The sequence below is a fragment of the Macadamia integrifolia genome, chromosome 4 (assembly GCF_013358625.1).
Source record: "Macadamia integrifolia cultivar HAES 741 chromosome 4, SCU_Mint_v3, whole genome shotgun sequence".
Classification (NCBI taxonomy): Eukaryota; Viridiplantae; Streptophyta; class Magnoliopsida; order Proteales; family Proteaceae; genus Macadamia; species Macadamia integrifolia.
This window is the reverse complement of record NC_056560.1, coordinates 27,568,504-27,593,705: the sequence shown is the minus strand read 5'-3', so window position 1 is coordinate 27,593,705 and position 25,202 is coordinate 27,568,504. Positions and strand designations below refer to the sequence as shown.

Sequence of the window (25,202 nt, the reverse complement as noted above, 5' to 3'; positions counted from 1 at the left end):
ACCTTCAGTCTAGAATGTTGAGTTCAGAATCTTAATGTCTTCATATGCTTGAGGAGCTCTCTTCACCTAATACCTTAAAGTTTTTTATTAGACCCTCTCACATGGAAGAATGTAAAAGTGTTTGCATAGTTCAGATTTGATAGAAAATATTTACTGGTAGAGAGCAGTCACTTGGAACAAATATTATTATCTTGTAAGTGAACATGAACTCTCTCAGTTGTGAGGGAATCAAGATGATGATAATTATTTTAGATGCTTTGTCATATTTATTTGTATCATTTGGTACTGGAGTCATGAAATTGACTTTAGTCCCTCTACTTTAACAAATGATTGCACTGTAATCCAGCTATAAAGGAAATAAAGTTACCCTGTAATGCAAAGGAGGTCCTGCATGCCTTGTTATCTCTGGGGTCATGACTCATGACTCATGATTCAAAAATCAAAACAGAGAGAGAGAGAGAGAGTGGTGTTATGTCATTGTAGTGGTCAATTGCCCACTATACTCACATTATGAGAAAGAATTATTGAAAGTGTCAAGTACTCAAGTAACAGTGATATTTATTAACAAGTACCAAAATAAAAGTGAAGGCTTACCTTAGATCCGTGGTGAGTCTGGTGACTGATGGGTGAACTCTTCAACCATGTGAATGAAATTTTTTTCCTTTTTGGAAAAAGAAAACCACATTCAGTACAGATTAAGTTTTCCTTCACCCTTGGAGTAGAGAAATCTCTTCTCTACTCTACTGGTGATGTGGCCATTTGATTGGATTCTTGCATCATCATTAAACTCTCACATCCATTGTACATTGTGAAAAAAAAAAAAAAAAACCCTATGCTAGTTTGGAGAGTTAGGTGTCCTCAGATGTGGAGATTCCCTCTTCACTATGAGTATAGGGAAACTCGAGTACATTGTGCTGTGAAGAAAATGGAAGATGTGGAGATTCCCTCCTTGGTTCGGAAGGCCATGCCTCTACCGAGCGAGACCTCTTGGTCATTATCCACTCCTTGGCAATCTGATATCTGTATGTCTGATGCTTTGCACTCAGCTCGCACTAATGGATAACCTTTCTTTCCACACACACAAAAAAGATAAAAAATAAAAATAAAAAATAAAAAATAAAAAATGAAAGATAAATTATCAAACTCCTAACAGTGCTCTTGACCCCTATGTAGGTCTACAATGCAATGGCCAATAGCCCTTGAAGTTATGAAAAAAAAAATATGACAGAACCAACAGATCAGGAAATTCTTGTCTCAAGCTATTCCTCACCATGAGAGTAATTAAAAGTTACAGACTCCCCTACCTTCCATACCATTTTGCCACCTCAAAAATTGTATATCATGATTCAATCACATTTGTTTTGGCTCTTGAGGATCAGTCATCAATTTCTTGAGTGATAAAAAAGCACTCAAGTGGAGTAGGCAACTAACTATGTGGGTCCTTTGGCTTGAGAATTTAAATCAATCAGAATTCAGAAAAAGCACCCAGTTTGGTGGAGTTGTGGGCCTCTGGATCTGCATACAAGATCTGAAGACTCTCTGAATTGATTTTAAAAATATATTTTCCAAGTTAAAGACCTAAGCATCATTTGAATTTTGAACTCTTTTTTCTTTCTCTCCCAATTTAATTTTCTATATTTATGAGTCGGCATGGTAGATTTGTCCTTAACTGTTGTCCCACTCTCTCCCTCCTACTCCAAAGTCCAACAACAACTATTTTCCAATCAATTTTTTCAGTTTTTGTTCCTCCTTTCACAATAAGACGAGCAGGAAAGTTTAAAGCAAACATCACACTTTCTTGATTCCCCTCTTTCTCTCTCTATTAATGGTTTAGGTTCGCTTTTGTCTTTCAGTGAGGTACCCGTTTCTTGTTATAAACTCTCTAGCATTTGTTAGGTTACGCCATTGAGGTCATGGGCCCTTTACTGCACCGAAAATTAATGCAATGTCTCTCTCTTTCAACCTCTATCTCTGCAACTTTTTAGTTCTCGCCCCCTGTTTAGCATTTCTGTTCTGGGTTCCTCTGGAGCAGAGAATTTGGGAGTGTGCGTTTTGATATCTGGAGTAGAAAACCCAACATTCTTTCGGTATTTTGGATATGGGTTTCTGATTTGGGAGATGGGTTCGAAAGATGGAGGATGGGGGTTTTTAGGGTAAGTCTTGCAACGTTGCTCTTCAGGGAACACTGGGTTTCGTTTCTGGGTGTTTGTGAAATGGATTTTTTCATTTTGTAGGTGAAGTTTAGATGGGAGAGTTGGTGGGATTGGGTTTCTATTTCTTCTGAGTTGGATTCTTATTTGTGAAGAGGGTGACCTTGGAGATGGAGTTGCAGTTACGATTTTTCTGATACGTACTCTGTGTTCGCTCTTTTAAGTTCATTTGCGAGAGGTATAGTTGATCTACGAGGTTGATTGTGAAGGTGGAGCGATGGGTCATTCTGTCAGATTGATGAACTTTTGAATGAGGGGATATGGAGAGAGGGATTCAACCACCATTGGTAAGTTGATTTCTTTCTCTTTTCTGCAATTATATTTTCAGTTTGGATCCTAGTTCTGTGGATGATCTCTTAAGTGCATTTTCTTTTTAGAGCTTCTGAGCTCCTTTAATATTCTGATTATCTGTAATTTTTATTGTTGATCTTTTCTATACAATTTATTACGTTTTTATTCTATGCAATTCATGCCTTCCTCCTCTTCATTCTCCAATTTTTAACTATTATAAGTCTTTGATTGCGTCAAAATAAGGGTTGGAATTAGCAGAGATAGAAAATCAAGTAGGGATGAGTATACTGCTTCAGTGGGAAATTCTGCATCCGATCTGGTTGTGCTCATTAATGGTTTTCAGAGATTAGCTCGCCTGTATTCATCTCATAGTTCAAGTATATGCAATCGTTCACCACTGATTCTGATCCGAATTGGATCAGTCTCGGTCAGAATTGGCCTAGAGTCCGGTGGAATCAGCCTGAACCCTAGAAATTGGAATTGAAAGAAGAAGCAAATATACCCAAAAATCTATGATTTTTTTGAAGTTTCTAATTCAATAAACTTGGGAATCTTGACTTAGTCTACTGACCTAGATCTTACTGACTGCATAAAGGTAAAGTTGGCAATGAATACCCTGATTTTTTTTATTTTTTATTTTTGGAGGGGGGTGGTATTCTGATACCATGAGAAATTGTCCTTGTCATATAGACTCAACACCATCAGTTTAATCTGTATGACTACATAGCTCTTTACAGGAAGCAGAATATTTGATTTTGAACAACCATCTCTTAAAGTTGAATCCTGTCATTAGGGCTTTCGAGGAAGCCTGAGATATATTGGGCCACTACTTCATTACTACCATAGTATGTTTAGCTGTCAACTTACTTATATCTTCACTAGTCATCACCAAATCAACTACTTGCCTTAGAGGGCAGAAAATCTAAGTAGCTGTCCTACATCATTTCAAAGTCATATTGGCACCAATTTTTCTAAGTTGCCTCCAATGTTGTAAAGGGGCCGGTTGGAAGTTGGAACAGAAAATTGGACTGTGGTCAGATCATCTGGACCACAAACCTTATGAATGGTCAGCAGTTTGTGGTCCTAGGAGGGTTGAGTTTGGAGTCTGTGCTAACCTTTGTTTTTTCTTTTTTGCACAAAATGGTCGCTCCCAAGACTTGAACCCTGACATATGACCTGGCAGCCCGAACCTTTTACCATTGCTCTGAGCAATGCCCCCTATTTTTAGGTCTACTGTTGGGCCAGGAAATTGGGTCATTGGGACTACCAACCACTAGGCCTGAATCATTCAACACCCCATTGGTCACAGGACGTTGGAAACTGCATGCTGTAGCTTTGTCCCTATGGCTGTTTTTTTTTTCACCATAAAATATTTTACTGGATAATCATAATTATTTATGAGGACAAAGTGGATAGCAGGGAGTCATTTTTGTAGGGAAGAGGAGATGAACATTTGAATATGATTGAGTGAAGGGAAATAATCCAACCATATGATGGGGTGAAGTCCTCCATGAGTGTCAGGAGTATCAATGATCAAGATACCATCACAAAGTGGGAAATCATCCTGGATTTTGAAATGGATGTTGTTCTACAACTTTTTGTATTGCATTTCAGTAAAATATTGAAATGGATAGTGTTGTGTACTTGTCCTCCCAAGACTGCATGTAAAATAGATTCCTGGTGTGCAAAAGTCACATTCATGAATTTTCCTGTATTTATGCACATGATCAGCAGGTGCTTTATTATTCAGAGGAATTCAATGCTGAGGTGCATTGAGATTCTTTATCAATTATTTCTGGGAAAGTAAGTGTTTTTAGATTATTATGATAAAACTGACTATGCTCAACTGTAAGACCTAATATTTCGTTAATCTCTCTATTATACTCCACTGTGAATCTGCATTTTTCTTTTCTTTTATTTTACTTGTTTACGTCATCAAATAGCAGAACATTATATTTGCCATTTCTTGCTACAAGTCTTAGAAGCCAATAGTCACCTTGTGTGTGTCAAATACAGATACTAGTCTTATTTTGTTTTGAGTTACCTGTTTGACATAACTCAAATCCTTTAATAGAGTTGTTACCTTTTCTAGAAGTTATCATATTGAATTGCCGTAGCGGAAGCCTCGTGCACTAGGTTGCTCCTTTTCATTATATTGAATTTCTGTCTTGGGAGTCCCAAAGACTAACTAATGGCATCCACAGGTTGATACCACTGCGTGTTTCTGTAGAGTAGACGCAGGCCTCAAAACTGTTGCTGGGGCAAAGAAATTTGTTCCAGGAGCAAAGCTCTGCCTTCAGCCCGACATCAAACCATCCATTCATCCTTCCAAGCACAAGACAGCTCGTGGAGAAAGGAGTCGGAATGAATCCCCTCTGCTTCCTGGGCTACCTGATGACCTGGCGATTGCTTGCTTGATCCGGGTCCCACGAATTGAGCACCAAAAGCTACGGCTAGTTTGCAAGAGATGGTATCGTCTCCTTGCTGGGAACTTCTTTTACTCCCTTCGCAAGAGCCTTGGGATTGCAGAAGAATGGATCTATGTGATAAAGAGAGACCGAGATGGGAAGATCTCGTGGCACGCCTTTGACCCCATATACCAGCTGTGGCAGCCCCTCCCTCCTATCCCTGGAGAATACTCTGAGGCCCTTGGCTTTGGGTGTGCTGTTCTCAGTGGCTGTCACCTTTACTTATTTGGAGGTAAGGACCCACTGAAAGGGTCAATGAGACGAGTCATTTTTTACAGTGCCCGGACAAATAAATGGCACCGTGCTCCTGATATGCTACGTCGAAGGCATTTATTTGGTTCGTGTGTTATAAACAACTGCTTGTATGTGGCTGGTGGGGAGAGTGAGGGGGTTCATCGGTTCTTGAGATCTGCTGAGGTTTATGATCCTAACAGGAATAGGTGGTCCTTCATTGCTGAAATGAGCACTGCTATGGTACCGTTCATTGGGGTTGTCTACGAGGGTAAGTGGTTCTTGAAGGGGCTGGGTTCTCATCGCCAGGTGGTGAGTGAAGTCTACAACCCTGAGACTGACATTTGGTACTCAGTCTATAATGGAATGCTTGCAGGCTGGCGGAATCCAAGCACCACCTTGAATGGGAAGCTCTATGCTTTGGACTGCAAGGATGGGTGCAAGCTGAGAATCTATGATGAGACTACTGATTCTTGGAGCAAGCATGTTGACAGCAAAATGCACCAGGGGAATTCGCGGGCCTCGGAAGCTGCGGCACTTGTCCCTCTCAATGGCAAGTTGTGTATCATCCGTAACAACATGAGCATTTCTCTTGTGGATCTCTCAAAGTCCATCAATTTACAAGCTGGTGATGGAGATCAGCTGTGGGAGACTATTGCAGGGAAAGGACAGTTTAAGAATATGATCACAAACCTCTGGTCAAGCCTTGCAGGTCGTAACCGCCTGAAAAGCCACATTCTTCATTGCCAGGTTCTTCAAGCTTAAGAAACCCAGATTCCACTTGAACATTGACTTGAAGAGCCAAAAGCATCCTTCATATGAGAGCTATATGACTTGCACCATTTTGGAGTTGTGTGAAATGTGAAAAATATATATATGGAAACTGCAAAATTGATGGAGATCTCCCCTGTAAGCATGTTTTTACCTACAATAGTCTTACAATATAAACAGTAATAGTATATTTCCATATGTTAATACAAGGAGTCTTGTTATCTAATGTAATACCTTGAGCATCCTATCAACCTGACAACCAAAGGCACTAGTAGGCAATCGATTCACTAATACTGATTGTGCCAATCAATCAATTTTTATGCAGCCCAATACTAATGATACTGAAAACTTTGGGATCCAACGTTTTTCAAAATAAAGAAAAAAAGGCAACAGATTGCTGCCTGGTTGCATAGCCCTTGCATCAGGGTGAGGGCCAGTGAGAACACGTAAAGGGGTATATACATGGATGGAAGTTTTTCTTTCACTGGGAGTTTGGGGTGTTAATTTTGTGGTACATGTGTCTGGGTGTAGGGGTGTAGAACAGGAATTTTTCTTCTTCCCCAAAAAAGGAAAAAATGTTAAAAAAACTTTTTTGGGAAGATCTTGAGTTGACCTCTGGGTAGAAATGGGCTAGGAATAGGTAGGTATCTGATGGATCAGTTGCCAATGATCTGATATAAGTCTTAAAATAAAGGACCCAACACATCTACCTTGGCTACCCTGGCTTGAATCGCCCCATTTTTTATGAAGAAATGTTTGGGTTGCCTTGATTTATCCCTGGAAGTCGACATTAATATAAGCTTACATGGGCACACAGCATACATAGAGTGTAATCTGAGCATTCTCAATATTGGCTAGACATCAAATTTCGTGGTCAATGACAGACCATTGATAAGATAACTTCCCTTTGTTTCTTCAAAGGCCCAAATTTTTCAAAAAAAAAAAATGACTTAGAATTTTTAAAGCACCACTCTTATCATGTTTTGAGATACAATTACTTGCAAAATTTAGTGCTAACCAAAATACTGACTAATATAGCCAAAAGTTGATAGAATGTGACTTCTGACCAATTCAACCATTGAATATGTAAGGTAAACCTGGATTCAATCTATAAAATTTCATCTATTGTCAACCATTTTGCATGTTTAGCATCATCTGAAAACTCAGGAGATTCAGGACTAAAATTATGAACAGGTTACAGTCAACCAGTCAGCTCAGTTTCAGGCGAAGAGCAGTTATCTTAAGAGTTTTTTTATTCGAATTATCTTAAGAGTTTTAACACCATCTTTTCCAAATGAAACACATTAAACAGTCAACTGACTGCTCCATCAAGGAATTAGGCATTAAATTTGGCCAAAAATGGAGAACAGAATCATTTGTCAGGAGACGAGCAAAAGCAATCACTAAATTTTGAAAACTGGATCATATTTCAACTTTCATGTTTCAGGATTACAGAAAAAAGAATGAGGAGACGTAAAACACATGAAATACGTCAAATCTGTGTTTAATTTTCTTCTGACAATTAGCTACAAAAGTATATTAAAAGCAATCTATCTTAAGATTCTAAAGGGTCTTCTACAACTTCACAACAGGAAGAGGTTACATTCTCTTGTCGGCAGTGGCAGCAGAGACATGGAGAATTCACCCAGACCCAGATCGTGTAAGGTATGATCGTGCCAATGAGAAACATGCCTCCTTCCGCCTTTTGCATTCGCCGTAGCGCAGGAAGAAATAACCTAAATAATCAAAATCGATTGGAGACATCTTTGCCTACAAAGAGCACAGAGAACAGTATAAGACTGAAATTGGATCAGTGTAGCATCTTGGAGCTGATGGAACACTGGAGATTACCTGGATTAGTGCCCATAGAGCCCAATATAAGTGTGATGCTAACATGTAGGAATTTGCCTCAACATACAGTGCTTCAAGATCTTCATCAGACACCTGGTGGTCAAAAAGCTTGCATCTATCAGAAAAAACTAGGGGGGTGGGGGGAGAAGACAGGCAGAGAACTTCAGACTGAATTTCTTTTTATAGTATGTCTCAGAGCGTGGAAGGCTGATTAGGTTGCAAATGGAAGATTTAACTCTAATCCCAAATAGATTACTTGATTCGGTGTGCCATGCTGTGTATGAGTTCAAGTGTGTCCCTGACCTCCAAATCTTAGCGTAAAACAAATAAATTCAAATTCACAATTACCTATTAATGTCTAAGTTTATTTGTTCTCAAGTAAGTAAACATACGGGCACAGGCAAATAAGCAATCGGAGTTCGAAATTCTCAGTATTGCTCATGGAAGCAAAGAAGGGGCTCAGTCATCACCACTTGATTGTGTGCAAAGGTTACAGAAACAGAAAGCAAGAATCACTCAGAAGTTTTGAACCCCAATGGCGACCGTACATATAAATGTTCAATACAAATCTGAAGTGTTAAGTTGCTAATAATTCAACTTGCTTACCTCCTGAGGCTTCTCAGGCTGCAAATAATGCCTAAAGAAATGATATTGAGCATCCTTATCAGGATAACTACATTAAAACAACAGATCCAACAATCAGGACCCTGTTTTTCAACCTTGAGTATACTTTTAAGACTAAAAAAAAAAAACAGAATATATAGAGAAAAGAAGACGTACAAGCTGTAGTCACAATCAAAGCCTGCATATTCATTGAAGTGATTTCCAATGTCATAGCCTCTATAGCTGTATGACCCGTACTCAAAATCAATGAAGTAAAGTTTCTCTGCAAGTACATTAATTTAGAAACAAGAAACAGAAGAAACTATTTACAAATTAACCAGAAAAAAAAATGATAATGGGTAATTTGACAAAGGTACCCAAAGATGAAGCATAAGGATATTCTATGAATGATTCTAGACCATAAAGATCAGAGTAGATTTTCATGCAGGAGATGTACCAGGTAGAATCCATTGAATTCATTATGCAAAGGCCTCAGAATATATGACAGGAACCTAAATGACATAAATAAGAAAAAGAAAGAAACGTAGGGGAGCGGGGGAGAAGAAGACCGACAAAAACAGACTGTAAAGATACTATATTACATTGTTTCTGAAGTTGCATTTAGAAAGAAAAACAAAGGAAAAAGAACAAATTACAAAATACTCGATCAGCTTCATATTGTAACATAAAAATAGGAAGCTAGCTAAAATTTCAATCAAAAACCACAAAAATTTCATGTAGTGAAGAATGGGGAGTATGACCACCTTCATCTTCATTGAGCATCAAGTTTCCAGACAGCAAGTCATTGTGAGCAAACACCACGGGTGCATTGAGAAGGTCAGTCAGATCCTGTTGAATAATCCCACATCATAAACTCATTATCCCTTAAATAGGAGCAAAGCTCTTAAGAAGCTACAAGCCTAAAACTTAAAAATAGATAAGCATTCAATGATCACAATTTACATCAACAATCCAATTGGTTCTATTATGTTTGACCAAGACAGTATGCGGCATCCAACTTATTTTAATCACAATGTTTACATTTCCCCATTTTCATTGGCATCTGGATTCCGACTCCAGTAATGGCATGTACAGTGATGAGGTATAGTGAAGATTAGTCACCACGAGATAACCGCAAAAGAGAATCTTTATTATGAGAACTAAACCATAACTGATGTGAGGATGAAATTGGTCATCCTCCCACATAATGAAATGATGAAAAGTGTAGTTTTGAATGGTCACACAAAATGTTAGGAAAGCTGCAAAGTTATCAGTTTTTCATATCTCGTTTGCCGTGATTTCCCTCTAGATACAAGAAGGATGAAATTGTTATATTGCCATCAGTGATGCTTGCCAAACTCTTCCCATTATCTTGGTTCATTTATCGGTGAGAAAGAGATTATTTTTAAGTAAATAACCAAATTAAATTCAACAGAGGGAACAATAATGCAATTTAGGATACCTTGAATTCAGACGTGCATTATGAACAATTCCAGCAAGTACAACAATTAAAGTAAAGGTTACCTTGAGTTCAACCACTGCATTGTTAACTTCTTCAAAAGAAATGGTGTCATACTTTTGCTGCTTCTCGCTATCCTCGAATTTAAGAACAGAGGCTGCAACCGAGAGTGGCAACTTAAATAAGAAACACGTGCAATTTCAAGAATCTCCCTTCTCACCCTCCTCTCCAGAAACGTTGACTTAAGAAAAGCAACAACTTTTTCTTAGATGAATACTACAAAAGAAACCAGCATTAGCCAAGAAGGAACCTTTCTCTAGGAACTTGAAGATGTCATTCCACAGTTGGGGTTCTTGAGAACCAGGAATCTGCACTTGATGGAATTTTCGAAGTTGCCTTGCAATTTCAGAAGCCAGCTTTGGCTTTCTCATGTCTGCCAACAAATAAGAGAAAAGATTCATGTAAACAGATATCCTGTTGGAAATTTGAGAATGCATACAATTGTGTTTGCACAGGCTCCACTTTCTGTCTGTTTACTCCTTGACTCTTGTGAAAGCAATGCTTTTAGTTCCATTTGGCAGAATGGGAAGCAGCTCAAACATGCAAAAGCCTCACAAGAAATTAACCATTGTATCTCACTTAGACATCCCTTGCCACTCAAATGGAACAGAAAAAAGTTGTTGACTAACTGGCAAACAAATTTGAATATTAACAAAAACTTAGGAGTATGGCATCTGATTTTGACAAAACTTTGGCGTCTAAATTTAACTTTAGTTGCATATGGAATGAGCTGGTGCCCAGAAGCAATGGTTCTGAAATAAATCAGGAAGAACAGTAGCTCAGAAGCATCTAGAATCACATTGTATAACCATATAGACATTTTTATTTTCCAAAATCTTCAAAAGAATAAAATCAAATTTTCTTTACTTATTTATAACTCAAAAGAGCCTGAAACAAAGATGGAGAACGTTGAAGGAAGCCCCAAGGAACTGCTGGGAGATAAGGTGGTTTCAGAAAGAAACAAGTGATGGCATCGGAGCAGAAGTTTCAACAGAAAAGAGTGAATCCTATAGGTTTCGTCTGTCGTTTCTCACTAACTTTTTAATTGAAGGAATAATTCAGTAGCTAAGGAAATTAAGATCTGTTACAGCAGCTAAAGAACAGATTTCAGGGCAAAGAATATCCATTATTTGTTCATCATATACCTGAAGGAGAAAGGGTAAGCGCATCAATGAAAGATTGCACCATGCCGTTTCCAAATACTCCAAGTAACCTGGCTCCAAATCCCGCGGCTGAGAGGAATTTAATGGCCTAAACAAATGAGTGGTTAGTAATTCTAAGTGAAGATGGACAACCACAGGGTCGTCAAAAAAACATAAGAAATAAATTCGCTTACAAAGAAGCTTCCATGAATAGCATCAAATTTTATTTTTGAGAGGAATGTCACCAACAGGCATAGCAGGGAGAAAGACAGGAATTGTACAAATCAACAGATTATCAGATAATGATGACCTGGTCACTTTGAAATATCCAAGTTTTAACAGGAACAGAGGAACCCACCTGTAATTCCCGTGGTCGATCGATCACATATTCAGTGTTTGGTCCATACAGTCGAACAGTAAGGGAAACTTCAGGTCCATTGTCTTCTCTCACAGATACCTTTAGAACTGCAAGATCAGATAACAAACTGCACTTATATTCTGATTTCAAAAAGGAAGAGATGAACTCACAAGACATTGGATTGAGGCCAACTGAAGTTTATCATCAAAGTAGAGAAAACCACATGTAAAAGCGAGATTAAAACTTCTGGTTCCATAAAAAAAGATTACTTAAGGTTGAATTCAAACAATAATTAACTACCACAGCATACTGTAACCCTAATACGCTAATCAAGCTCTCCATGGAAAAAACTTAACAGCGGAGGTGTGTAAAATTCACTCACGGAGATTTGTGATGCCACCAGAAACTGTCTCAACCAAGAAACAAGATTCATCCAATTGCGACCAATTCTTGAATAGATCCTTGCATAACCCTCTAGTGGAAATGAAACAAAAAACCAAACTGTCAGCTCCTTTCTAGCTAAAGTAGATGCGAACAGAAGCTAGAAATTCAAATTTAACAAAACAAATAAACGTTTTGTCAATGAAAAATCCAAAACCAAACAATTGAAAATATAAGCAATCCAATTAAACAACTAGAATGATAAAATTACAGTGAGAGTATGCAAAAGGGGGTAGAAGCAGATAACGAACATGATTTGTGGTTTCATTCGAGGAAGAGGTAGGCTGATGTCTACAGCAAGAGATGAAGATGGAATATCTGAAATGCCATTTTCTTGAGCTTCCTCTGCAACTTCTGTGGCATCCCAGATCTTCGCCGCTCCCATTTTTCTTCCCTCAAATCACCCCCTTCTTTTTCGCTCTCCTTTTCTATTCCAAACTATACTTAAATTAATCACAAGCTTTCAGTGTCCAGATTTTTCGGATTCCAGGGCTTTTGGATGAACAGAGATCGATACAAAGAAGATAACAGAAAGAATCAAAGAAAAGATACTACTAGGTCAAGCTATAACGCACACCTACGCACATAAATCCTTTTGAGGTTTCAGAGATTTCAGAATCATAAGATTGCTTCTTCTCTTGCAGCAAAATCCATAGACATTTATATTTAGAAGTCCCCACGCCGACAGCGCAGGGATCTCCCACGCCAAACCAATCACGTTGTGGAAGGAAACGATAATTCCGTGTCATTTGCAGGGTTTCAAAACTCGGAATCGATAATCGAATCGGTATTGACCCATTCCGATTCAAATCGACCGGTATTAATGGGCTAGATCGTTTAGTGTCAATTCTGGTCAAGATTATTGTTTCAGTTAGGGGGTGTCAATCGGTCGGGCTGGCCAGTCTTGGTCGGGTCTAGCGGGCCTATACCCTTGGACCGTGACCTATCTATTTAAGGAATGAGTCGGTCTCATGTTGGGCTTTATCGGATTTGGACTTTAATCAGTGTTCTTTTAATCGAACTAATTGGGCTATAGTCGGGCTTTAAATAGGTAATGTGCCAATAAAACCTTAAACGGGTCTTAAACCGCATTTAATTATCTTAAATTTAAGATAGTTTAATATATTTTATTAAATCAGCGACAATTTAAATATATATATATATATATATATTAAACTTAATTACATTCAGTAATTAATGAAAATATCAATAAATGCTATTCTATCAAAAAAAAAAAAAAATCAAAATATACATATAAATGGTTCAGCTAAAATTGTCAGACGGAGTCGATTGGGTGTTCATCAGGCTTACTCCTTGCATCGTGTACTACTTATTTATAAACAGATCGAGCATAAACCCGACATATTAACTAATCAATGCAAGCCAAGCCAGTATTTAAACAGTTGTGCTTGATCAGTCTAACCAGTGTGGAATTGAGATTGACACCCCTAATTTCAATAACCCGTGTTGATAAAATATCGGACTCTACTGATACTGATATCATGATATGGATCAATCCAAACACCTCTAAAATATTCTTATTGTTATTAAAAATAGATTTATGAACGTTTTATCCTTAGTCCATATCACTTAGGGGTGCAACAGGGTCCCCATAACTAGGCCCAAATCCGGCCCGACCTTGACTCTGACTCAAGACCATAAAACTTCAACCCTGGCCCTACCCTTCAGGGTTCCCCCCTGATTGGCCCTGATTTTTCAGGGTCGAGCCGGGATGACCCTGATTGACCCTGACTTTAGTTTGCCATCAAGGGCTGAGTATACCCTGACATTGACCTTGCAAAATATGAAACAACTTAAAAATAAAAAACATTCATAATAAAGAGGAGATAAAAAAATACAAAGTTACAAATTTCTTGGTGAAAAAAGCAAGAATTTTTTTTTTTTGTAAAAAAAGCAAGAGAGATCGGTGAAAATATATATTATGAGTTTTGAGGTGTCAATGACTCAATGTCAAACAATATATAAAATTATGTTAAATTTAGGGTTAACATCAGGGTCACAACCAGGGTTAACATCAAGGGTAAAAATCAGGGCCGGGTTCAAGGCGGGCTAGTTGGGCCAAAAACATCAACCCTTACCCGCCTGACCCTGACCCTGACCCTGACCCTGACTTAAGATCAAAAATTTTAGGACTGGCCGGCCCTCAGGGCCAAAAATTTTAGGTTGATACTTGTTCAGGATCAGGCGGGTTCGGGCCGTCAGGGCCAAACTTGCACCCCTAATATCACTATATTGACAAAGGATTGATCCGGAATCGGTATCAGAACTCTTCTTTTTCTCTGTTTTTTGGTAGAAGGTATCAGACCTCTTCGGATATCAATATAGATCGACCGATTCGATACCGATTTTTATATCCATGGTCAAGAGTTTCCTCACACTGTCGGCAATTTCTCCCATTGTCTTCATCGATCAGTTTCTGTTCCTAACTGAAACATTGAGGAATTAATGGGGCCCATGAAGTGATGGATTGACTATATTTGATGATCTGATTGGTATAAAATATGGTAATGTCCAAATGAACATTGGATTGGAATCTTTGTGTCTAGTAGGATCAAACCCTACTGCACCAGTCAGGTCAACCCACGCGTGAAGTCATTGCCTCGAAGTCTCATACGCTTCCGTGGTCCTGTCCGTTGAACCGGTCCAAATGTTAAACTAAACTGTATCATAATTAAGAGTGCCGTGCGGGATTGCCCATGCCCTAATTAAGTTTGGAAGAGTAACTAATTTAGGTTAACTTGTTCCATCAAACTAAGCAACCAAACACAGACCTTGTATGGTCCCTTGCTGGAAAGAGGGGAGGCTAGACCAATGGGAGGTGGACGATTGATTTTGTCATCAGCAGTGATAGAAGAGCATGATTTCAAGAATTGACGAATCAAAATGAGAATCGCCTGATTCAATCAAAATCAACACTCATCGATTTTGATTCTTAACAATTTGATAGGATTGATTCATAGATTAAAAAAAAAAAAACCACGATCATTAGAATATGAAAGGATGGTTTCAAGTATCGACCTTGTAGCGATTGTATCGAATTAGTATCAATTGAGATCGATTCTTGATCTCTGACCAATTTGGATCGATTATTCATATCGTTTCAGGGGTAAAATAGTAAAAGATTAATACTTAAAAAAAAAAACATTGGTAAAACTAACCGATACCCACCAATCTGATCTGAATCAATATCAATATATATCAATAATACCAATACCGATACGGTCCTCTAAATCCTTGATTGAAACTGCTTTAAATAAGAATTAATAGCCCGTTTGGTATCGTTTCTGTTCCAGAAACATCGTTTTGTGTCAAAAACGAAAATTTTAGTTTCTGTGTCAAAATGCAGTTTTTAACGAAAAAATGGTATTTCAAAATTTCAGATTTTTATCGGAAACTTTTTTTTTCTTTTTTTGTAAAATGAAACGAAACTGGGAAGACGGAACTCCATTTTGGAGTTCTGTCCAATCTCGTTTTTTCATTTTTTTTTTTTTTTTTTTTTCACTTTTTGTTCCAAAACAATAGAAACGGACCATAAGTGCACTAAATAGAAGATTTCGTTTCTTCGTTCCAATAGAATGAAAAAACTCCAAAAACGTTTTTTTAGAATAATACCAAACGGAACCGCTTTCATTCAGCATTTTGTGTTTTAAAAACCCTAGAGGAGAGAGAATGTCAAGGGTATTCCGTCTTCAGGGAAGAGAGACTTTGTCCCATGTGGCGTCATGGGAAGACTTTTTCTTATGATAAAATAGAATAAGATCGATATCTTATGTTTTTGATGGAATTAATAGGTCCCATGGACTTCAAACATGTAAAATTAGTATATTTTAGACTTACATAACATTGGCAAATCCAAAATAATAGTTAAACCGATATGTAGATCATTAGATATGACCTTTAATGTATTTTAACTCTACAAAGCATTAACAAATAAAAAATCTTAGCTCAACCTTATGTAAGATCATGACATAAGAAATTAGTTGCATTTTGGCCTTGCATAGCACGAACAAATTCAAAGCTTAGCTAAACCCTACGTAGATCAATCCATTATTTTATCATTTTTCATGTCTAGTCACATAGGTTGGCACATAAGAGAGAATCTCTTTAGCCACATAGTTGAATCTTGGATATCGATGGTTAATTCAACATGGATAGACAGATACTCTATTCACAAATTGTAAAAATATTTGATCACTCACCAAGAGGCAAGAGGACACAGCTTCAAGAATCAGAATTGGATCGGATCGATTGATCCAATTCCAGCCAATCCATCTTGTCTAATCTTTTTGTAAGAAAAATCCATAATTGCCAAGAATATATTGACCTACAGGGTAATTTACGTCGATTATCCAATTGGTTCAGATCCCAATTGCCTAGTGCAGTTGGTGAGATGTAGTGTGCAAGAAGTCTACTCACCAGGAGGTCTCGAGTCTATTATCTACTATGCCTCCTAGCTATCAATAAAGTAACACCAATGAGCCACTCCCGTGGCCATCGACTACAAAAATAGGAGCTGAATATCAATGATGTAACTCGTTTTATCACTCCGAAAGTCATTGATGCCATGAATAACGCATGTCCTAATGGTATTGCTTTGGTGTTCTTCCAATGTTATTGGGACACTGTTGGCCCCGATATTTACCAAGTTATGAGGTCGTTGTTCCAATCAAGATTCCTCTCTACTGAGATGAACTCGACCCACATCATTATGATACCGAAAACCAATGAGGTAGCTGAAAAAGTTGAGCAATTTAGGCTTATTAGTCTTTACAACGTCAGTTACAAGATTTTTGTTGAGGTTCTTGCAACTTGCCTCAAGAAGATTCTTGATCAAATAATTGCTCTAGAGCAAACTTCTTTTGTTGAGGGGCATAGTATCGCTGAAAATGTCTTGATTGCTCATGAAGTTTTCCATCATATGAAGGGGCAAAAGAAGGTAGGAGGTTCCTGGCTAAAGTAAAGTTGGACTTGAGAAAGGCATATGATAAAATTGAATAGGACTTTCTCTCAACCATGCTATCAAAGTTAGGTTTTTATGGCAAATGAGTTCACCTTCTCCATCAGTGTGTGAGTATTGTGACATTCTCTTTCCTTATCAATAGGATACAAAAAAAGGGAGTGTGGTTCCTTCTAGAGGGTTGAGACAAGGAGACCCCTTTCTCCTAGCCTATCTATCTTTTGCTCAGAGTGTCTTGCCTCATTGATATTTGCTGCAGTCTCTCAGGACCAGATCCAAGGCATCACTATTAAAAGGCAAAGTCCACATATCACCCACTCCTTTGCAAAAGATTGCCTTCTCTCCTTGCATCCCTCCCATGCCCCATTGAGACACTTGAAGGGTATTCTACACCTCTACTGTCAAGGATTTGGGCAAGCAGCTTTCTTCAGTCCCTATCCAGCTTCGCAAGATTGTTGCAAGAATATGGGGAATTCACAACCTCAATTCTCTGGAGATATACTTGGGACTCTCTATAGAGATTGGGAAGAGTAAGAATGCTACATTCCAAAATATAATAGATAGAACGATGAACAAGATTGTAGGTTGGAAAGATAAGATACTCTCTCCAGCGGGGAATGAAGTTCTATTGAAATCGGTGGCAACTACAACTCCCTCCTTCTATGTCTCATTTTTAAAATTCCTAAAGGGTTGTTAGATGATCTAAACAAAGAAGGTGTAGATTCCTTTGGGGTTAGGAGAACAATAAAAGAAAGATTCACTGGATCACTTGGGATTGCTTATGCATGCTTAAGCTGGATGGGGTCTGGGGATCATGGACCTTAACACTCAGAATCTGGCTGACTTAGCAAAATTAGGTTGGCAACTTCAACAAATCCTCTTTGTGCGTAAGATTACTTTGTAGCATCTATTTTTCCCAAGGTAGCTTTCTCCATGCTCACCAGCCTTCTTGGGCTTGGAGTAGCATTTTGATGGGTCGTTCTCTTCTTCAAAAGGTTGGCTGGGGTTTGCCACGAACCTTACCAGCATACATTACACTGTGGTTTGACATTGAATAGAGTTTCTTCGACTTTAGATGAGCAATACCAACACTGACCTTTCAATGTGTGTCATGTAAAATGCTTTGGACACTAGTAACGACTATTTTCTATCTTCTCTCTTAGAATTTATATATTTCGAGCCTCCTTGGACAAGTGTTTCCAAGATTCTAACATGCATCTCTCCTCCATAAATATAGAAAGTCTCTGGCACTCTATTCCAAGTGCTACATTATCTTCCTCATATCGATTTTTTTTTCTTTGCCTTGGTGTATGCTTATTTGAGAGTTCTCATTTGTTTTATTACATTAATTGATTGAACACAACTTAAATGTCTTGATATCTTCTAGTAAAGTGAGTGCAATAACTATTGAAGGACATAAAGGGTTGTTTCATCTTGGAGATTGATTCACAAGAACCATCTAGCACCATGGGTAATGAATATAATTTTCAGAATCGTAATTGGTTGTACAACTCAGTCGACCATCACTTTGATCTATATGGAGCATGTTACAGTGTCAAGTTGTCCAGTTCAACCGTACGATAAAGAAGAGCCTTCATTTTCATCCTGCTTGTGAGTGTTTCAACTATTTTAATTAGTCTTCTATTATACTAGTCTCCCAAGCCATCTTTTTGTTGTTATATATTACTATAATATACCTATCTAACTATTGAAATTACCATATTATCCAGTCACATTGTTAAAATTAGTAGACCACCTTGAAAACTTATGTGATCGACGCATCAAAAAGCAACTTTTAACTATTAAATAGACATTTTATTTATCAGAAGAGCAGGAGTATCTTTTCACAGCATCCTGTGTCTTGATGTAAAGAATGTAGAGAGGTAAGGTTACTTGTCCCATTCTTTAATATTTGGATATAATTGCAAAATTTTATGAACTTAATTGGCATCAAATTATTCTTACTATGTAATCAAAGCCCTCTTTTTTGAAAGAACAGATGCAGTAAAGTTGTCATTGAGTGGGAGACTCAGAGGTTATGATGCTCAGTCACTATCATTACCCCCCTTCCATTAATATATCTTAAAGGCCACTGAAGTTGCTCAGCAATTTTTTACACTCTACTTCAGTGACGAATATTCTTCTATGATGTTGTTGCCATGAGATGGGTTTGGAACGGTTACTTCTTGCTATGTAACCAACTCATTTTCTAAAAGTATTGGGTGTGTGCGTTTTGCAAAAAATGAAAAATAATAATAATAATAATAATAATAATAGGAAAAAAAAAAGCCTTGAGAGGTAACATGGCCATGTGTCCAGTTACAGAGGTGGCACAATGACTTCCTTTTTCCCCTCTTAAAAGGTAAAAATTATCGTCCTTATTAATGCTTTCATTAATGCTTCTATTGGGTTTGCATTGGCCATATTAGTAGTATCATTAAATTGACTATAAAGAGAAGAGACTCAAAAGGAGTTAAAAACAATATAATTTTCTATAAATATATAAACTGAATAAGAACCAAATAAAATTGAATTGAATCAATTCAGTTTTGATTTGAGGTTATGAAAAGTATTCAGTTTAAATTTCTGCATATTTATTTAAAGAAAGAGTTTGAGCACCTCACCAGTTTTCTTAGATGTATTGTCTCAATCAATGGGAGGCCTAGGATGAAACGGAGATTAGGATTATTTTCGAATAGGAGGAAAAGAAAGTGACACAAACTATGCACTCCAACAACATGGCCAGTCTTTTTCATAATTCAAACCAAACCTGATTGACACCCTAATGCTAATATGGTGAGACAAAGAGTCACAGAGTGCCCTTAGGGCGGCGTGGGAAAGCATCTGGATACTATTTGCGTGTAATTCTCTTTCTCTAGTCTCTCTCTTACCCACTACAGCAAATGCAAATAAATTTAGTAGTTAGGTTTGGTTTAGACTTTAATTAATTTACTTCCCCATGATAACTAATACATTAGCTAATCCTAAAAAGTATGATTATGACTATAATAATGATCCTTTTTAATTTTGGCGTATCGTTCGTCGCCCAGTAGCCGCAATTTTAATTGGAAAAGCTGCGGCTGCGCTTCCCCCAATGCCAACCCCTACATCCCACGGCCCACGCCTCCCCCGCCCCACCCACTCGCTACTTTAGTCTATGTGTGAGCTCAGAGAAAGTTATTGTTTTATTAGGTCTACGAGCTTCATGGGGAAGCCAACACTTTCTCTGTTTTTAGGGGTTGTGGCTCCTCACTCATTGGAACAGAGCAGCGAAAGCTCTACTCCTGCTCTCTTTTTCTGAGTTTTTATCCATCTTACCTTCGTTTTTGAACGTTTCTGAATAGAATCGATCTGTTTCCTGAGTCTTTCTTGTCAAGAATTCTAGGTTTTCGACCTCATTTTAGCTGGGTTAAAGTTTAGTTGAGTTGGGTTGATCTGCAAACTTCTTGTTGTGGCTACATTTATATGTTCTCAGCTTCCAGAATATAAACTGTTGGTTTCTTTACTTAGGGTTCATAGTTTCGTTGCAATGACAATGTCTTGGGCTGATGATGTTGCTGATGGAACTTCTAGGTCTTCTCGTCCTACCCGGGCTAATTATGTCCCTCCTCATCTCAGAAACAATACTATGGCGTCTCCTGATTCTTCTCCCTTTCCGTTTCCTGATGAGTCGTCATACCCTGGTTATTATTTGAAACATTCTGGTGGCAGAGAATTCGGGAGGTCTTCTAGGGGTCGATGGGGAGATCGACGGAGGGCACCGCGTCAGCCAAACCCGTTTGATGTTGCTGATAAGTTTGCTGGATTGGGGATTACAGAGGAAGAAAGTAATGGTGATGGTGAGGGGATCAATTTCGAAGCCTATGAGGACATTCCCGTTGAGACCAGTGGATTGGACGTGCCCTTACCTGTTAGTACGTTTGCAGAGATCGATCTGGGGAAAGCCCTTACTGAGAACATTATGAGGTGCAGATACGTCAAGCCAACGCCAGTTCAACGCCACGCTATCCCCATTTCCATTGCTGGGCGGGACTTGATGGCTTGTGCGCAGACGGGTTCGGGGAAGACGGCTGCATTCTGTTTCCCAATTATCAGTGGGATTATGAAGAACCAGTTGCATCAGCAACAGCGCTTGCCTTCGCGTGGCTCACGAACTGCTTATCCCAATGCTTTGATTCTGTCCCCAACCAGGGAGTTGTCTTGCCAGGTGCTTTTATATGAACTAGGAACTATTAATATATTTGGATTTTCGATTTTTCTTTCTCCACCTGCTTGGAGATCTTCAAACCCTTGTGGTGTGTGTGATTCTGCAGATACACGAAGAGGCTAAGAAATTCTCTTATCAGACGGGTGTTAAGGTGGCTGTTGCCTATGGAGGAGTATCGATTAATCATCAGGTCTGCTGCTTCTACGAAATATCTCATTTATTACAATTTTAATTTTTTTAATTATTTATTTCCTTTTTGAAGAGCTCTGTTTAGCTATTGTTTTTGCGTTTAGACTTATCTCATCATCTCGAGTTCTTAAACAAAACATTCTGGGATGCAGCTAACAGATAGCCAGTTCTGAATCTTTCCTCCCTTGGGGAGGGGAGGTGTTCGGGGAGGAATTGTTTGGGGCCAGGTCTGGGTCTGGGTCTGTTCATGGGCTTAGTGAGCTACCCATATGCTACATGTTTATGTTTGTATTTTTGCTGTAAATATTACCTGTTTTGTGCAAGTGTTGTTAACATAAAAAAGGGTGGATCTAATGCACAAGGCGCCTGCCACTATCGGGTTTGGGGAGGGTCTTAATGTACACACCCTTACCCCTGCTTTGCAGAGAGGTTGTTCTCCGACGTGAATTGGCGACCACTAGATTATAATGGAGCAACATTACCGTTGCACAATTACTGTAAACATTTATCGTATAATTTACATTTGGAACAATCAGAAGACACTTTGATCCATTGGCATCAATTATGTCCTTTATTAATGGTCTTCGATCTTGATTGAACTCATTACTTAGTTTTGGATCTGTGGCATTATAGCTTTGTTTAAAAGCCTAGCACCAACTGTGATTTCATTTATTAAGCAGTTAATTACCCTAAAGATGATATTGATGTCGCGTTTTAATGGATTCATTCGGTGGAGCACCTGCTTTCTTTAATGGCATAATACCTAATACTTAAATCTCATTTTTGAGATAAGTTTCCCCATGCACACCCAGCAGAAGACTATATTTCAACAGAAGGGGTGTGAAGTTTGGGCCTAACCTACCCTCAAAGTAATACTTGACTATAAGCATTATATTCCTGCATTTATTGGTATGGTCTCTATTGCTTTATGTTGAAGTTAAATATTTTGCACACTCCTTTAATTACTACTCTTCATGACGTTTATATTAGTCATCATCTTTAGATTACTTCCTGTTGTGTATAATGTGCTTTGCTCGTCTTTCATATTTAATATATTTCAATCGCTGATTGATACTTCCTGATTTTGTGTTGAAACTACACTCTCTACAGTTGCGAGAAATGGGAAAAGGTGTGGACATTTTAGTTGCCACTCCTGGACGCTTAGTGGATTTAGTTGAAAGAGCAAAGGTTTCACTTAGAATGATAAAGTATTTGGCTTTGGATGAGGCTGACCGTATGTTGGATATGGGTTTTGAGCCCCAGATCCGGAAGATTGTTGAGCAGATGGACATGCCTCCTCCAGGTGCAAGGCAGACAATGCTTTTCAGTGCCACCTTTCCAAATGAAATACAGGTTGGGTAATTCTAACCCTTCACCTAATCTATCTAAAAATTATATTTATAACTTTAGTTGTCAACATGTCAAATGATTGAATGTGGTAGCAAGTGCCCATTCAATAGATGTTTAGGGTTTTTTTACAAGCTACAAGGCAGTATAGTGCATATGTTATTGGTAGTACAGAACATCGTCACTGTTTCTTTAGACGTCTATGCTGTTTTTTTGCATACTTTTGCAACCATACTAGGAAACAGGGGAAAATTATTCATAGTTATGGTTGTTATTCGAATCCAATTTGGCCTTCATAGACCACCTTGGCTGGATTTATTGATAGGAGGTGACAATGCAGTTTCCTATGGTTGTTATTCGGAACCAATTTGGCCTTGTAGATCACCTTGGCTGGATTTATTGATAGGAGGTGACACTGCAGTTTCCTTTTACTTGTATACTGTTATGGCCAACTCCCACCCCCACCCTCACCCTCCAAGTACAATTGAGCTTTTGGTTCACATGGTGTCCATGGCTGTAATCTGCGTATTATGTGGCGGCCACATATGCTTATTTGACTTCTGATGTTTCACTGCAGAGACTGGCTTCTGATTTTCTTTCGAACTATGTTTTCCTGGCTGTTGGAAGGGTTGGTTCAAGTACAGACCTCATTGAGCAGAGAGTTGATTTTGTCCAGGAGATGGACAAAAGAAGCCACTTGATGGATCTGCTTCATGCCCAAAGAGATAATGGAATGCATGGGAAGGTAAATTGATGAGTGCTTTCTATGGTTTTGCGTGTCCACTGCTGGCCAAGTAGTCACTCTTTATTGTCTCTTCATACTTGTCAACTAGAAATACTCGAATTTGAATCAATTGGTTTATATTGTAATGTACCGAAAATGCTTTGTCTTGGTAATATACTCTTGTTTTTGCTCCAGCAAGCATTGACTTTAGTTTTTGTGGAGACAAAGAGAGGAGTGGATGCATTAGAAAACTGGTTGTCAAAGAATGGTTTTCCTGCAACAGCAATTCATGGTGACAAAGTGCAAATTGTTAGTATGACTTCTCATGATTCCCCCTCCCTTTTTTTTTTTTTTTCTGGCATCTAAGATCTTCTGGTTGTGCAGCATCAGTTTTGTGTTTTCTCATCAATATTAACATTTGATTTTTTTTGCGATTGTGGTACTGCATTATATGATGATATGCAAGCAACTAATTTCATTTTAGATAAGCTGCTTCATTTTAGAATCTTTACATCTGTCAATTCGGGACATAGTTAATATGAAGTCTTGTGCATAATCAAATATGAAGTCCTTTGTATAATTTGATGTCACCAATGCCTGCAATTAGTGCTAAATTCCAACGATTAAAGTCTTTAAGCACTTAAAAATAATAGGATTTGCCTGCTCATATGAATCATTCGCATACCTATTTTTTAGGTGCTGATGTCCAATTTATTTCAAATGACGAATGCAATGATTGTTCATTTAGTTATTGATTTTCATTTCCTGTATTACTTGTTATTTGCCTGTTCTGAAGGAACGAGAACAAGCATTGAGATCCTTCAAGAGTGGCAATACCCCAATTATGGTAGCAACAGATGTTGCTGCACGAGGCCTGGACATTCCACGGGTTGCTCATGTCATCAATTTTGACCTGCCTAAAGACATAGATGATTATGTTCATCGAATAGGAAGGACTGGTCGTGCTGGTAATTTGGGCCTAGCAACGGCATTCTTCAATGAAGGAAACAAAACTTTGGCAAAGGCACTGACAGAACTCATGAAAGAAGCAAACCAGGAGGTTCCTGCTTGGCTCACTAGATATGCTGAGAGATCATTTCATGGTGGCAGTGGAAGAGGCCGCAGATATGGAAGCGCCCGATTTGGAGGCCATGACTATCGTGGAGATACCTCTTCAAGGGGTGGTAAGTACCACTCAAGTTCGTATGCAGGTGGCAGTGATTTAGCTACTGCTGGCTCGCACACTGCCTCACTTCATGGATATGGCTTTGAACATGGGCCTATTGTTGCGAGTGGCTGGGATTAACCATAGCAAGATACCTATGCTCTTCTTGTGGCTTTCCTTTTCTGAAGCTTTTAAAAACACCAGTTTAGGATACAGTACGTACATAATCTAGTACAAGTACATACTAGTAGTCACAAAAAGCTAACCACAGGATGGAAATAGACATGGAAATTTGGGATCCTCACAGGCTGCACTTCAGTTTTGGTATCTCTGTGTAATACTTTAGTTCTTGTTCTTCCTTGCATATATAACTGGGTTGAGTAGGTTTTTGTGTTGGTTGGGAGGTTGGGGGGTGGGGGTAGTTGGTTCTGTTGTTACTCTGCCCATGTTTTGGCTGACTGGCATTTTTTGTCCATAGTTGGTTTGCTAGTAACTATAGTACCCACCTTGTTGATTCTCCCTGTGGGTTATTGATGCAGTATTTTTGTCATCTAGTCAGAGATTCAGTTGATTTGTAAAGCTTAAGAACAAAGCTTAATCAACAGCTTGATTCAGCTATACTTTTGTTCTGGTGAATTTGAGCAAAGGTGATTGCTTTACTGGTGTTTAGTAATACTGATATTGACCTAACATTTTGGGGGGGGGGG

At 38.4% G+C, this 25,202-nt stretch overlaps 3 protein-coding genes across 5 annotated transcripts; 2 read left to right on the top strand and 1 right to left on the bottom strand.

Annotated features, from left to right (window-relative positions):
* Positions 1–1,631: 1,631 nt before the first annotated feature.
* Positions 1,632–6,202, top strand: LOC122076963 (F-box/kelch-repeat protein At1g55270-like). 3 transcript variants are annotated; one of them, XM_042642643.1, is made up of 3 exons: positions 1,632–2,497; positions 4,706–5,471; positions 5,577–6,202. In XM_042642643.1, the coding sequence occupies exons 1-3, from the start codon at positions 2,471–2,473 to the stop codon at positions 5,963–5,965; spliced, it is 1,182 nt and encodes a 393-aa protein (XP_042498577.1). In that variant the 5' UTR covers positions 1,632–2,470; the 3' UTR covers positions 5,966–6,202. The 3 variants fall into 3 exon arrangements, with proteins under 3 accessions (XP_042498577.1, XP_042498576.1, XP_042498575.1); XM_042642642.1 differs by having other exon boundaries at positions 1,645–2,153; positions 2,235–2,497; positions 4,706–6,202; XM_042642641.1 differs by having other exon boundaries at positions 1,645–2,497; positions 4,706–6,202.
* Positions 6,203–7,375: 1,173 nt separating this feature from the next.
* LOC122075801 (probable ethanolamine kinase) lies at positions 7,376–12,528 on the bottom strand. Its single transcript, XM_042640971.1, has 11 exons — positions 12,137–12,528; positions 11,827–11,918; positions 11,445–11,551; positions 11,090–11,195; positions 10,195–10,317; positions 9,950–10,041; positions 9,190–9,274; positions 8,603–8,708; positions 8,429–8,495; positions 7,823–7,915; positions 7,376–7,741 (listed from the first exon to the last, which is right to left on the bottom strand). Exons 1-11 carry the CDS (start codon positions 12,268–12,270, stop codon positions 7,613–7,615), a joined length of 1,134 nt encoding a protein of 377 aa, XP_042496905.1. The 5' UTR covers positions 12,271–12,528; the 3' UTR covers positions 7,376–7,612.
* A 7,462-nt stretch (positions 12,529–19,990) lies between these two features.
* Positions 19,991–25,033, top strand: LOC122077265 (DEAD-box ATP-dependent RNA helicase 37-like). Its single transcript, XM_042643153.1, has 6 exons — positions 19,991–21,070; positions 21,177–21,260; positions 22,370–22,612; positions 23,184–23,351; positions 23,526–23,639; positions 24,127–25,033. The coding sequence occupies exons 1-6, from the start codon at positions 20,393–20,395 to the stop codon at positions 24,634–24,636; spliced, it is 1,797 nt and encodes a 598-aa protein (XP_042499087.1). The 5' UTR covers positions 19,991–20,392; the 3' UTR covers positions 24,637–25,033.
* Positions 25,034–25,202: the final 169 nt, after the last annotated feature.

Excerpts from the sequence above, each read along its gene's own strand:
- LOC122076963 (XM_042642642.1), top strand. The coding sequence starts at position 2,471 with ATGGAGAGAGGGATTCAACCACCATTG. Across the intron at positions 2,498-4,705 it reads GAGGGATTCAACCACCATTG|GTTGATACCACTGCGTGTTT; the intron begins GTAAGTTGATTT and ends TGGCATCCACAG.
- LOC122075801 (XM_042640971.1), bottom strand. The coding sequence starts at position 12,270 with ATGGGAGCGGCGAAGATCTGGGATGCCACAGAAGTTGCAGAGGAAGCT. Across the intron at positions 11,196-11,444 it reads ATCGACCACGGGAATTACAG|GCCATTAAATTCCTCTCAGC; the intron begins GTGGGTTCCTCT and ends TCATTTGTTTAG. Across the intron at positions 8,496-8,602 it reads TTTGATTGTGACTACAGCTT|TTATCCTGATAAGGATGCTC; the intron begins GTACGTCTTCTT and ends GTTTTAATGTAG.
- LOC122077265 (XM_042643153.1), top strand. The coding sequence starts at position 20,393 with ATGACAATGTCTTGGGCTGATGATGTTGCTGATGGAACTTCTAGGTCT. Across the intron at positions 22,613-23,183 it reads CCTTTCCAAATGAAATACAG|AGACTGGCTTCTGATTTTCT; the intron begins GTTGGGTAATTC and ends GTTTCACTGCAG. Across the intron at positions 23,640-24,126 it reads ATGGTGACAAAGTGCAAATT|GAACGAGAACAAGCATTGAG; the intron begins GTTAGTATGACT and ends CCTGTTCTGAAG.